The 13521-nt window shown below is 36.6% G+C and overlaps 1 protein-coding gene across 2 annotated transcripts in view; it reads right to left on the bottom strand.

Moving 5' to 3' along the window:
- Positions 1-13521, bottom strand: part of PIP4K2A (phosphatidylinositol-5-phosphate 4-kinase type 2 alpha) — a 113400-nt gene that overhangs the window by 15971 nt on the left and 83908 nt on the right. The window contains exons 5-6 of one of the 2 annotated variants that reach the window (XM_030481086.1): positions 5298-5444; positions 2662-2700 (exon numbers count right to left, since the gene is read on the bottom strand). In XM_030481086.1, the coding sequence (XP_030336946.1) occupies positions 2662-2700; positions 5298-5444 (186 nt within the window). The remainder of the gene's footprint in view (positions 1-2661; positions 2701-5297; positions 5445-13521) is intronic. The other variant, XM_030481090.1, reaches the window with a different exon arrangement.

Raw genomic sequence — 13521 nt, 5'->3', positions numbered from 1 at the left:
CCAAAATATCTTTAGAGCACTTCCTGAAATACCACTCCACCCTTTCTTTTTTCCTTTTCAACCTAAATTTTTTCAGGCATTTTAACATCTTTAAGATTTCTGTGGGAATCTCAAGCCAGACAACAAACAGAAAGTCTGAAATAGCGACACCTACATAAGAAAAAATGGAAGTGAAAACAACACGCTACAGGACTCTCACTTGCCAGTTACAAATAATGGACCATTTACATACTTATGTCAACACAGTCCTCAAGGTCCTGTAATTAGTGCCACACATGCAGAGACATATCTTACGAGAGTTTCAAAACAAACTTTCCTTGTCTTTTCATATAAATACATAACCCCCTTTTTAAGCAAGTTTAAACTCTGTGCGTTAGAAACACTTGAGAACTTCAGATGAGTAAACCACTGCAGTTCTAGTGCCTACTGCAGGAGATTCAGATCGCAGTGACAATGAATGTTCCAAACATCTGCAACACAGACATGGGGTAGCGTGTTCTTCTGACCCTTTCAAATCAAAACAGCAGACTCCAAAACTTAGACAAAAACCATGTAAAAAGCAAAATATTATTTTCCCCTTGCTTAAATCCCTAGCAGTCTTTCTGAAAGTGTTTGTAAAATGTGGTGACCTCTATCAACTTAGAAGTCTACCCAATTAATTCCCTTTCTTAGAAACATCTGTTCTGAGTGCTAGCTTGTGGCTTCTCCATTGCACTGCATTAGCATTTGAGGGGAACAATAAGTAACAGAAGGCTGTTCTAACAGCCTTAGACCGTCTGCTTACAACAGCAATAAGTTTAGTGCAGTTCTGTCTCCAAGAAATCGAATTCTTTTGAAAAGAAAATAATGTGTGAGATTTAAAATAGCAGAAGAATAATCTCGGGCACTAGGGCTGTTTTTATACTTCTTGCACAGAAGTACTCAAAATAAAAGGGAGGGTCTAGATGTGTTGAATTTGATAGGAATTTGTTATTTGCCTTACTGAAGTTATGGTTTCACATTAAATTTAGAGAATTGTTGTATACAGTTATATAAAACTACACAACTTAGCTATAAAAAAGTTCAATAGTAATTCTGCCAGAAACTTACATGGGAACAAAATCAAGGCACTACTTCTTTGAGGTTCTCACTCAATGAGTCTATAGTATGTGTATACTATTATTAAACTATAATAATATAAATATATTACTGTAAGACATAGTCCTAAAAAGGCCCAAATCCACTGCACTACATATCTGTACAGTATCAGCTCCTGTATAGCTGAATACATGAAATATTTTTATATTACTATCCAAGCATTAATTTTGCAACCTGCACTAGTCCCATCCAAATAATTTGTCCTCTTCATTTCTATCAAATTATTTTAGTACTAACCAACAGAGGTTTTCAATGACACCAGGTATCATTTGCAAGACACTGAAGGGATTAATCCCTCTGTTTTTAAAACATTAGAGTTGTGTGTTACTAAACAATAACAAAAATAGACCACAAGAAGAGAACGGAGACCATTCAAGATGTGATCTTGAGGGCCTGGTACAGCAAAAGAGAGCTAATGCTGACTATTGTAACTGCAGTTGGCACGTGGGACATGGTAGTTGCCTAATGCTGGAAGAAGGTCATACCTTAGGACAAAATGGAAAAACTTAGCAGAGTTTTTCATGCAGCAATAACTGTAGGACTGCCAGCTGCTGCATGTCCCTTACTCCTTAGTGCAGTTGTGTGATCTCCAGAAGACTCAGAGAAGCAGGTATGGTACATCTAATACTTAGGAGAAAAACAAATGATCTGGATGACATTTGGGGACAACATAAAATGAAGTCTTTTAAGTGAATTGCTGAATGATCTTATGCTAATTCAGAAGGAATGTGCTTGGAAAAATTAAGAAAACAAGGGTCATGGGTTCCTAGACTTCATCCCAAATTTGGAAATCTAAAGAAGTCTTAGATGATGGAGACTATGTTCCACCGTCAATTATCTGTAGAATTCCTAAGCAAACCTCTCGTGAAACGCCATCAGGCTATTTCAATGAAACCTCAGAGAAATGTTGATTTTGAGAGCATTAAATTTTCCAAATGAATGGAAGTTGTAGATGGAGAAAAATAAACGATTCATTTCTTTTTAGAGCAAAGTTTCAGCTCATAATTTGACAGAGACTGTCTCTCATTATAGCTACATGTACATCTAAACCTTTCAGTTGTTTGCTCCTTTGTATGAGCTTTACGTACCCAAAGGTTCTCACAATTCAAGGTTTGGTTCATCTTTGCATTCAAGTCACATAATTCCAATAACTGACATGGAGTATCCATGTATCTTGATATTAAAGAGCAAGAGAAAGAAGATGAAGAAGCAGGAGGGAAGAAAAGAAGGTCCTGATGTTTTCCTACCACAGGGCAGGCCCTGAAGAAACTAAGAGAAGAGAAAAAAGGAAAAGGAGGAGGTAGAGGATTGGCTCACTTACCTCTGAAATCTCAACACCATTGCAAACCAATATTCAAAGGTCTGCAGAAAATAGAGGAAAGATAAAGGAGGGAATAAGGTAGAACTCAAGAGGGTAGAATATGACAGAAAACAAAGAAAATGGGCAGAACAGCACTGGTTATGTTTGTCCTGAGACTAGCTAGCAGGTTAGATAACTGAAAAAGAAACAGAAATGCACCATACCTTTTCTTTGTCACTGGCTTCTCGAGCCACAGTAGAGCCCTGAAACAGAAAAAATGGATCTAAAAATGTGCATATGTCAGAAACTAATTTGAAAATGTTACGATAACAGGTGAAAAAGTGGATGAACTGCATCCTTCTGAACTTGAGAGCTGTTTTAAAGAAAGGTGATACAGTATGTAGAATGCTCAGGGCCACTGAACTGCTGCAATCATTTGAAGATGATGTATCATGAGAGAAGAAAGATGGTTTAAATCCTCAAGTGATCTACATCTATTGTCCTCCTGACTGCTGCAGCTTCTTACTCGTGTCTCATTCTCATTTTGAGACTATCACGCTGGACGTTCAGTTTGCTTGGTGGACTTCTCATTTTTGTGCTAATTTAGCTGGTCATGGAATAACCTATTCTATATAACTATTTGGACATAGGTAATACACATTTGAAAAGGATGCCACACAATATAAACACACACAAATATTTAAAAGAACACAAACAAGAACAAAGCACCTCACAGCAACATGAAGTCAAAAGAAGAGATGAGACCAACTGTAGATTCACAAGATATACAGTGCTTGCCAAAGACATTTTGGATATATAACTTTTTTTTTTTTTTAAGTTAAAATCAGTAGTTTTCTGAGTAAGCTAGAGGTGATGAAAAGAATGGCTGTATATCTTTCCTTGCAAATTTCTTGGAGCAGGACCACACCTTTAAGTATCCAGCATTTATTGCATAATAGCACTGCAAGAAATAATAACAAGCAGCATGATAATTGGACATTGAAAGATGGGTAAATTAACTCTACTGTTTGTTGGAAGGTGTAAAGAAATGCTGGAGCGGAGTCATATTAAAGAATGTGAGGATTCCCAACCACACCATTTTACACCATGTTTTATTCTGTTTGTGGAGAGAAACTTAGAAAACTTAGGAAGGATGGAGAAAAAAAGATAATTGGGTTCGTCTTAGTTACTATGTATGCTCCAGCAAGCAGGGATTTCATTGCATACACTGCTAACTGATAGTAAAGCCTGGTAAAAGTCTGACATTCTAGTTTACTAATAGTACACCTTTTATATTGTATACTGTGCTCCAACAGATTGCTCCAACGACTACTGGGCCTGGAAAAAGATCAGCTGAAAACCAAACTGGAGGAAAAAAAGTGGATCTACAATAGCAAAAAATTAGGGAGGTTGACAAATTTGACATTAAAGTAATTTTAATAAAATGCCTCAGTGGCCAGAAAAATACCTTTGAAATCCTATGCTGATTTGTGGTCTCTTTTTCTTAGTATCTACACAGGTGAAGACTTGTGCTACAAGTGAGCTCTAAGCTGGTGTCAAAAATATTCACGTACGAAAGGACTCTGAACCTACAATTGCAGATGCTGTGGTAATGGAAGTCAAGAAAGTGTGTTTTATAATATATGAGTGTCACTATAAATCTGCTCAGTGAAGGCGCTTTGAAGAATAATACGGTAATGATGTTACATGTAAATTGAAAGAGAAGTTTATCTTTAAAGCAATTCTGTCCAGCTGGACAAACTGACTAGAGTACAAAAGCATTCAGAGAGGTAAATAGTAGCAAGAGCTGCTGACAACGATGCTAAGAACATATTGTGTATCACTTTTGTTACTTTCTGTTGTGATTTCGTCCCTTTTTTAATGCATGATGATGCTCTACAACACTCACAGTTCTCTCAAATTAAAAAAGTATCTTTCTCGGGTAAGCTTGGCTGCCAATAATGCTAAATATTAACAAGTCAGTTGCTGACAATCTGGAAATTGGTTCTTATAAATCACGTTCAGCCAACTACCTAACCAATTGCTTGGTAGTTGCAAGGTAGATACTTGAGAGTAGGAAAGGGTAGTGCAGTACATAGCATTACAAATCTTTTCATCTAGAATGCTAAATAACCACCTTAAAACATGTTAGCAGATGCACTTAGTGGTTCAACGCATACAAATTAAATGTGTTAGAAAGAATTAGGTTTCTAAGGGGGAACTTCATGGACAAAATGAAAATACAATCTCTTACGTAGAAAGACCAAGACTGTATTTTAGGCATGCGTTGTAGGCACTGCATATTAACTACTGGCAAAATTACAATAAGCAGATAAATCCTCTGAAGCAAAGATAAAAGCAACAGATTTTTTTTTTTTTTTAAGAATCTCTTTATCTGAATTATTTTTAAAATATAGAAGATGAAGCTTTTGTACTAGTGATGTACTTTGTTAGTAGCATTTTGTTGTTTTAAATGATGATGATATTTTATTTTATAAAAGCCCTCTGCAGAATCAGCTGTGGCTTTCCATAACGTTGATAAAAGCCTATAGGAAGCAGAATTATTATTCTACTTGCATGAAGGATTTTACCTTTCACCATTAGCTACATTTAACAAACATACCTGGTTAAACTGGTCCATTTCAACATGCACAATACAAATATATTTGTACAATTTCTATACATATATCCTTCAGTTTTTCTAGTAGATGCAGAAGTAAACTGGTTAATTCTGGCTCTTACATAAAACAGTTTTGAATGTATTAAAATTGAGCAATATTCAAGCATCAGCATAATCTAGCAATTATAGTAAAGATTTTCAGCTAGTTTGTCAGTTATTTCATCAGCAGTTATTTCTCACCTTTAAATCATATTTTCTATAAACAGATAAACGATGGCTGAACACATTTCTTGTAACAACCATATATACTTCAACTCCATCAACAGTAAGCCGGTACATGCCCAAAAACTGGGGAAGAAGTGTGTTCCCATGACACTCCACGATAAACTGCAGAAGAAAAAAAAAACCCACAAAAACAACAGAAATGAGGATGGATACAGATTATATAAATATATATTTATATGCAGTTAAATATAAACCACCCAGAAACAACACATTTATTTGCTGAATGTATATGTGTGTGGAGACAAACGTTAAAAAAATCATGCCAAAACAACCCCCTTAATCAGGAGGTTATCCTCCTTTTAAGCCACTTTAGAAATTAAAATTTTGGAGCGCTTAATTTATAATCTTTCATGTCTGTAGACAATCTCATAGAAAGAGCAGGCTCCATTTGACAGACCTTTCCACTTTTCTGGTCTGAAAAGCACACTTAACGCAGATAACATTTGGTACCGATGTCAAAAAACCAGAAATATGTTTTTGAACATCATACTGCTGTATTTAGTACTATGTTGTCCCAGATTATATTTAATTTGTATGTTTCTCCATTCTCAGTATTTATTATGATGAACATTTATGGTGCTGTCACCAGCAAGGTTTATTATTTATTATCACCAACTTTCTGCTAGTTCCCATGTGATGGTAACATTTCAGGGTCAATGGAGTTGAGCATGAAGTGCAAGATCCCTGCATTTTATTATTTACGAATCATTATGTTTCCTTAAGGTCACCATATTCCATTACAAATGGGCTATTAACCTTGAAAAGATTTGCCACCTGCACCTGAAACCTGTCTGTCTTCTTTTTTTATCACTTGCCTTATAACTAATAGTTTGAATTCATATTGGAAAGACCTCTGGAGGAAGCAGAAAAACACTGATGATGAAAACTATTACAGAATGGATATTTATTCCCAGAATAAAAATGCCCATACTGTATTAATCCTCAAACTGGCTCTAACATATTCACTCATATTTTGCGGAACCAAGGAGAAGTTAAGCCACAATGACGCAAACCAGAAACGGACTCACCAGCTTTCCTGTTTCTGTTATTACCCAGTCTCAAACAGAGGAACTTGGAGAAAATTTAAAAATTCAAGCCTCAAATAGGAAACACGACAACTAACCAAAGTCAGCTTTAAATATCTGTTGAATACTGAAGCTGCTGTTCCTTTTGTGCGAGAGCGACCTGGTTATTAGAAACACATTATTCTAAAATACAGGAAACTTTTGAACAAGTTAACTGAGTAAGCCATGTGAATTGTTTAACAGAAGTGGTTAGTTTCGGTAACAAATAATACAACAAAGCTCTTAGAACCCTGGAGATTTTGCAATTTTGGATCCTCTTCTAATTTAAAGGAATTTCACTAACTTTATACTGGAATATGCACATATCACACACAGACTTTCATTTTTCAAATGTCAAAATAAAAATAGAAAGATTTAAGAGTTCTGAAAACAATCCTGTCCAACAAGAAACAAAGGGAATGAACAAAGATGGAAACCGTTGACTGTGAATTGAACATCACTTTGACTAGCAACTCTGACACATGAGCTCTGTTGAATGTTGCTAGCACAGTTCGGGCTGTAATATTCCTTTCTGTCTGCCCTGTGGCTGTACTGGAGGTTACAAGGCTCAAAGCAGAGAACACAGTCACAATGCAGTTGTGCCACTTCACAGCAAAGCATTTTTAAGCTCGAACTGCCTATGAATGGGCAAAACATCTTAAGCCGCTGCAGAGGCTCAATGAATGCAAATCAGAACCTTAGGAAGGAAATAGGATTGTATGCCCCAAAATACAGTAAAAGGCCACAAAACCTGAGTAACACACAAACATCGATCAGTTTGTACCTGAGAAGATTCTGTATTTAACAGATGCAGAAGTTTTAAGTTGGTGGTCTTGAATTTGAGGATTTTCTACCATTGGGCTGTTACCAACCTCAGAAAGCAGTTACGTATTACAGGATATATAGCTCATTTTTACCATTGGTAGTTTCTCTTAGAGATCCAATTGTGAAGTGAAATTAGAACTATTAATGCTGAGGTTACATAAAATTTGTTTAAAATACTAATTCCTATTAGTAAAACTACATTGATTATTTTGTTATAAACACCACATATGTGGCGTATATCCTAAATATAAATACTTTCCTAATGCTTCATAGAAGGTAGGAATGGTTGTTCCTTATAAAAACATTTACTGAGTGATTCCTTCTCTAAGATTATTAGGTTCTGCAAGGATCATAAAAATTAATATCTTTTCTAAGAAGAGGTTAATGCTACAGAATTTCAGGCCACTCAACTCTAATTCCTAATCTTATGGCTCTTAACTACAGATTTTGAATTCAAAAAAGCCCTACCCAACTATTATTCCAATTTCCACAAAGGGAGCTGAGACACAGAAACTTTATCTGAAATCATACAGAGAGTTTGTGCCACATGAAGGAATGGCAGCTAGGCATCTCGAGTACTAGACTAATAACACCTTCCTCTCAGCTGCAAAGGGTCACAGTCTTAACAACTAAACCATCTCTTCAACTTAGCTATTGCTAACTCTGATTCTCACCTTCCTGGTCCTGCGTCCCCTTCTGGAAAACAGCAATGTCACTAACTGAACATGTGCAACATACTCACTGTAATAACAAATTAAATCCTTTGGTTAACAGTATATGACTGCCTCCCATTGTTCTGTATTATGTAACAAGGGAAAAAAGGCAACTAATGAGCATTGCCCAAGTCCTGTTTGTAAGTTAGGGTTAGCCATTTGCTAATGCTGCTGTTTCATGTTAGTATTTTGTAAACATGCTTTCTGAAAAGGCAGCGTTACTAGCAAAGGAGGACATGAAAAACTCTGCTAGTCCTGCTCTTCACTTGATAAAAATGGACTTGGCAGTGTTCTTGCAGACTTCTAAGAGACCTTCTCAACGCAGAACTTGTACTGCAACAGTTGTTTCCTACTCAATATTGACTGTGGACACTCATGCCACTGCAAATTAAAGAAAGCCCCTAGAATTATTTCAGTGTTTCCTATGACAGCATTTCTTATCCTGATGAGGAGACAAAGGAAAGAGGGAGGGATGCCACTTGCTTTCAGCATCTACAAGGTTGGTCTAGAACTTCCTACCTTTCAAACTATCAATCCCCCATATCTGCATCACAGAGGAGGCAAAACGTGTCATCTGTTTGGGTAGGAGTCCAGCAGGACTTGCACTGGTGACTGTGATTGGCAGATTTTCAATTTGTCCATCTTGATATAAATGAAGTAGCAATTTAGTCACCTCAAGGTGCTTTTTAGGAATGATTTCCTGAAGTTTCCCCACTCACAGCTGGAATAAAAGTGAGCCTAGAAAATAAGCCGGTACATGCTTAACAGGACTGTTAAAGTTCAGTGGAAGAAAAGACCTTCACTCCTTTATGTTAACTCTTTCTAAAAAGAACATTAAAACAATTCTATCAAGCAGCCTTGCTAAATAAAACTGTAATACTTAGATAATACATTTACAAGTCCTTATATGCAGTAACAAAATCCATCTTTTTTTAAGGAGTGTTGCAATGAACACCCCATCATTTTCTGTCAATTCAGACAATTTTCATTTTTCTGCACAGCATGAGGACAGTATTACTATTAACAAAATAAAGTATTATCAGCAGGTTGACATATTTGATCAGCTGTGCAGCATAGGTTTCAAATATGTAATTTTTTGAGCTCTCTTGAACCTCGTGCTTAAAGCTGAAAATTAGTAAGAAATTCTTTATGACCCTGTATTCCGATAAATTTTTTGTATAAATACAGCCCCAAGATTCCTTAATAAGAATAGAACTTTTCCCATCTCATTTAAATGAAAAATAAGATTCTTAGCTTCTTGCTTCCCCATGGTAATGCTAGCAAGATAGCAGGATGAGTAAAGGATAACATAATGCATACAATTCATTGGCAAAGAATCTGTGCCATTTTTAACTCTTTTTGGAAAAACAGAGGGTAAAATTCCCATTTTTGCTATCTCTCCTCTACCCTTGGAGATAATCTGTGGAATGATCTGGTATCAGTGAAGACTAAATCCTGAATTATGTCTATCTCAGTTCTGTGTGAAAACTCCACACTGCTATTTCTCACAGGTAGTGAGAAATCCTCCTGCCTGCAATCAGAAATATCCTCTACCAATGTGTTGTGTGCACATGCGTTGACATGTGGAATCACTCCCCAAAAAAGGAGGCCGAGAAGTTACCCACATTTATATCATGTTTCAGAATATTCTGTTTATTGCCATTTTCTTGAACCCTAATAATTTTGCAGAAAATTATCCATTGGGTATTATGTGACACATCAAAAGGATTAATTTTGCTGAACTACAGCACACAACAGAAAATTACAGATTTTCAAGGCATATAAAGCTGTTTTCTTCTAGTAAGTCATGTACGAAAGTAATTTCATTTGAAGAAGTGTTCAGTAAATATACAGGTTTTCAGATACAAGCCCTGTGATTCACAGCTTTACATTTCATGTTGTTTGAGACTTGGGCCAGCGTTAATTTTACTTCCAAGTGCAAGGTAATCTAAATGTTAACACCACATGTGATTATCTAGGCTGCAGATCTGCTACCAGAAACATATTACTACAATCAGTTGAGTTACTGGGCCTGCTGATTTCTTCTGAAAGTGCTGTGCATACCATCAATAGCTTATATATCTCTCTCTCTCTGTATAGATATATCTATAAAACAATAAATATATAGAAAACATCTGATAGTGAAAATCAAGGCCTCAACAGAGAGAGCCAGTGCAGCCCAGTCCATTCTGCCATTTCATGTAATTATTTACCTATGAAAATTCACTTCTTTCAGTGAAGATTTTCCATATGTGTTTCGGTAACAGTTCCAGCCCATGGCTATATAGTCCTTTTGCATATTACCCTTTTGTAATTCCATCTAATGTCCATGCTATTGAGTTTCCCATTTTCATGGTCACCTCTCCTATAGGAAACAGTGGGCACAGGGATGCAGGGGAAATGTAGACTGTTTCAATGAGGACACATATAGTGTCATCTCTACTTTTTCTGCTTCTCCTGGTCTTTCAAATCAAAGCTGCTTTGTAGGTCAGTTATCTTAGCACAGGGCAGATGCCACATTCTGTGCAGCCTCTTGATTCACACAAGGAACTGGCTGAAGGGCATTTCTCAAATGCATTTCTTCGCAAACCTCCCTTAAATCTTTACCTCTTACTACAGTAGGACATACAGAGCGTGTCAGCCACTGTTGCATGGTCTGCATCTTCCTTCACGCATATTTGTGTCTAAATAATCACAGAATTGGTAGGGTTGGAATAGTACATTACATTGCCTTGCTTTGCCTTTTTACCTACCCTTTCCCTTCTTTTTGTGATGCACACAGATGCAACTCATGAAGAGAAAGGGGAAAGTTGGGAGGAAGCAAGCCATTGACAACCTGTACAAGCAACGACATGGAGGGGGGATAACACAAACTTAAATGTGGCTCTGCTTTAGTAACCTAAGTAACGGGCTTGATGTCACCCCGTCTCAGTGCAAATTCCTACATATCTAAGCCCCAGCTTTCTTTTCTGGGGTATTCTCCAACCTATATTGTCATTAATTCTGTGAAAGAAAATTGGTGTTAGCCTACAGTAATGTTTTTCTATCTATTTATGATTTTAGTGTTTTCTGCTACCTTCCACTCAATAACTTTGTGCTATTGCTATTCCTTGATTCCTGCACAGCCCTGAATCCTGCTCTTGGTGCCATTTCCCCTCTTTTCACCTTATTGCCTATGTTTTTTCCCTTTTGTTTGCCTTCCTGTTTCTTGAATATTTTTCCCCCTCTCCAGAAGCTAAGGTATTTCTCCCACACCCCTTTGTTTTTTCTCCTTTCCCCTTTTAAGTTGATCCTATTCTTTCCTTTCTTCCCCTTAATTTCCCCAGCACTCTGCTGTTTGCTGCCTCCAGTAAATGGGCAGTCCCTCTCCTTTACCACTATTCACTATTTCTGCTGGTTGCCAGGGAGACAAACAGGCAGTGCACTAGGTGTCAGTTCTGCATACAATTACCTGTGTAGGGAAGAGAATGTGCATTCAACAAGGACAGCCACCTTATAGAAAACCTAAAGGGTACCCGCACTCATGAGTAGCTTTACACTGGAAGGCTTGTACACTAACAATTCCCTCTTGTTCACCTGCTTTGAGATGGCTTCTCAATTTTTTTTCTTTACTGAAGTTGCCTGGGTGTCAGCACTGAGGAATAATAAATCTCTTTTGAAGTCCGTTTTAATGAAAAATGAAAAAAAAAAAAAGGTGTTCAAAAGTTGCTGGTTTTTCTGACACTCAAGTTGCTTTCATTTATTTTTAAAAACTTTTATCTACCCATCATCTATTCTCAAAGAGCACCAGACTCCCCTTTTACGCTAATTTACACCAATTTAAGATTTAAAGCAAGTTTATCTCACTGGGGAGGGCAGGCTAGCTCGATTCAGGCATTTCAGAAACTAGAACATCTGCCTACAGAGCTTTGCTCAACTGCCGCCAATTTTTGCCCCTGAAAACCCTATTTGTAGTTTAGAAAATATCTACATATGAACTAGTATCTACAATAGTATACTCTGTATTTGATTTAAATTAATGAACTTTTTGCACAGGACAACTCATCCAAAAGAAATATATAAACATAGCTTAAATATACGCTGAAATGAAAAGTTTTCCATTAGGAAGAAGCAGGTTATTACCTGCTCCTTAAACATGGGGTGAAATCCTGGCAACGCACTTATCACAGGTGACTTTGCTGAGCTTTCCCTTAATGATGCCAAAGGGAGAAGTAGGTTTAATTCCATTTTTTCTGGTCCATGATCCTGGGGTCAGAAGCATAGATTTAAAACTCTGCAGTTTAAAAAACTGCACTAGATTTGGAGGTATTCCAAATGAATAGTTGATTTTGCTCTCAAATACTACTTAAGTACTTAACATGAACACACTTGATTAACTCACAGAGTTTTAAATGGTCAAACTACACCTATGAGCTCATACAGCAACAGCTTTTCTAATAGTTGAAAGTCTGACCCATTTGAGCATAACAATGGTTCTAGTGCATTTGATAAGTAAATGATGTTCAGCTGAAGTAACACCTGAAGAGTGGTGAGAAGATTTCTACTAATAACTGATAGTATACCAATAATAAAAGCAGTCCAAACCAATTGCAAGTTATTAAAATGTGACTAAAAGCAGTATTTCATACTATGTATCAGAAAATACTACAGTAGTTAGAAACAGGCTAGCATGGAAATTTGAAGCATAAGAACCTAACAGGTAATATACATTTGTATTTACCATAACACTTAGAAACCTATCTGGTTCATGCTCTAGACCATTTTGTCTTTAAATATAAACAGAAGGCTGGTCCATGCATGATGGACTTCATAGTCTAGTCATAATACCAAGATGCTTTGCAACTTCAAGCATGCAGAAGGACATTATTCCCTGTTTGCTTAGAAGTGGTGGGCTTAGTTGGTTAGTTTTTTTTTTTTCTTTTTAAAATCTGCAAGAGAAAATAATGATCTCTTGTGTTTCTACTCAGTACTGAAAGCGTCAGACTCATCTGATGAGTTGACAGAAAGCGTCAGTGTTTAGACTGAAGTGTTCACCATCTGTCTGAGGTTGTGGGCCTGACTGCCACTAAAAAAAAGGCAGGCATCACATCAGACAGGGTAGATGAATTAAGCAACTCATAATTTCGGATAGGAACTATAATTTACAATTGTCAGGACTATTATTTACAATTCAACAGGTTTAATTTGGAATTGCTATATATACTTATATGCTGTTTCTATAGTAACTTCTCCTGACTCTCCTTCAAGCCTAGTTTATTTTTAGCTATTTACACATTTCTAGTATGCAGCCTTAGATCTGGAATTTAACCTTTTTGGTTAAATTGATAATTTCTTAAATTTTCAATAGTGTCAGTAATACTGTAAATTTTGATGCACCTAACTTGATTACTTTTGCAAAATGCCACATGACATTGCAATAGAACTCTACCCAGAAATGAGAAAGCTAGTAACTCAGCCAAACCTAAATTATTTTATTTTTCACTCCCAAAAAGTTACTAGCCATTCTGTTTCCTGAAAATATCCTGATTTCTCTAAAGTGTACAGTCATGTCCATTGTAACTTTGGTTAATCAAAAAC

The sequence above is a fragment of the Strigops habroptila genome, chromosome 1, assembly GCF_004027225.2.
Source record: "Strigops habroptila isolate Jane chromosome 1, bStrHab1.2.pri, whole genome shotgun sequence".
NCBI classification, from domain to species: domain Eukaryota; kingdom Metazoa; phylum Chordata; class Aves; order Psittaciformes; family Psittacidae; genus Strigops; species Strigops habroptila.
The sequence above is the reverse complement of the archived record's forward strand: the minus strand, read 5'-3'. Positions and strand labels throughout refer to the sequence as shown.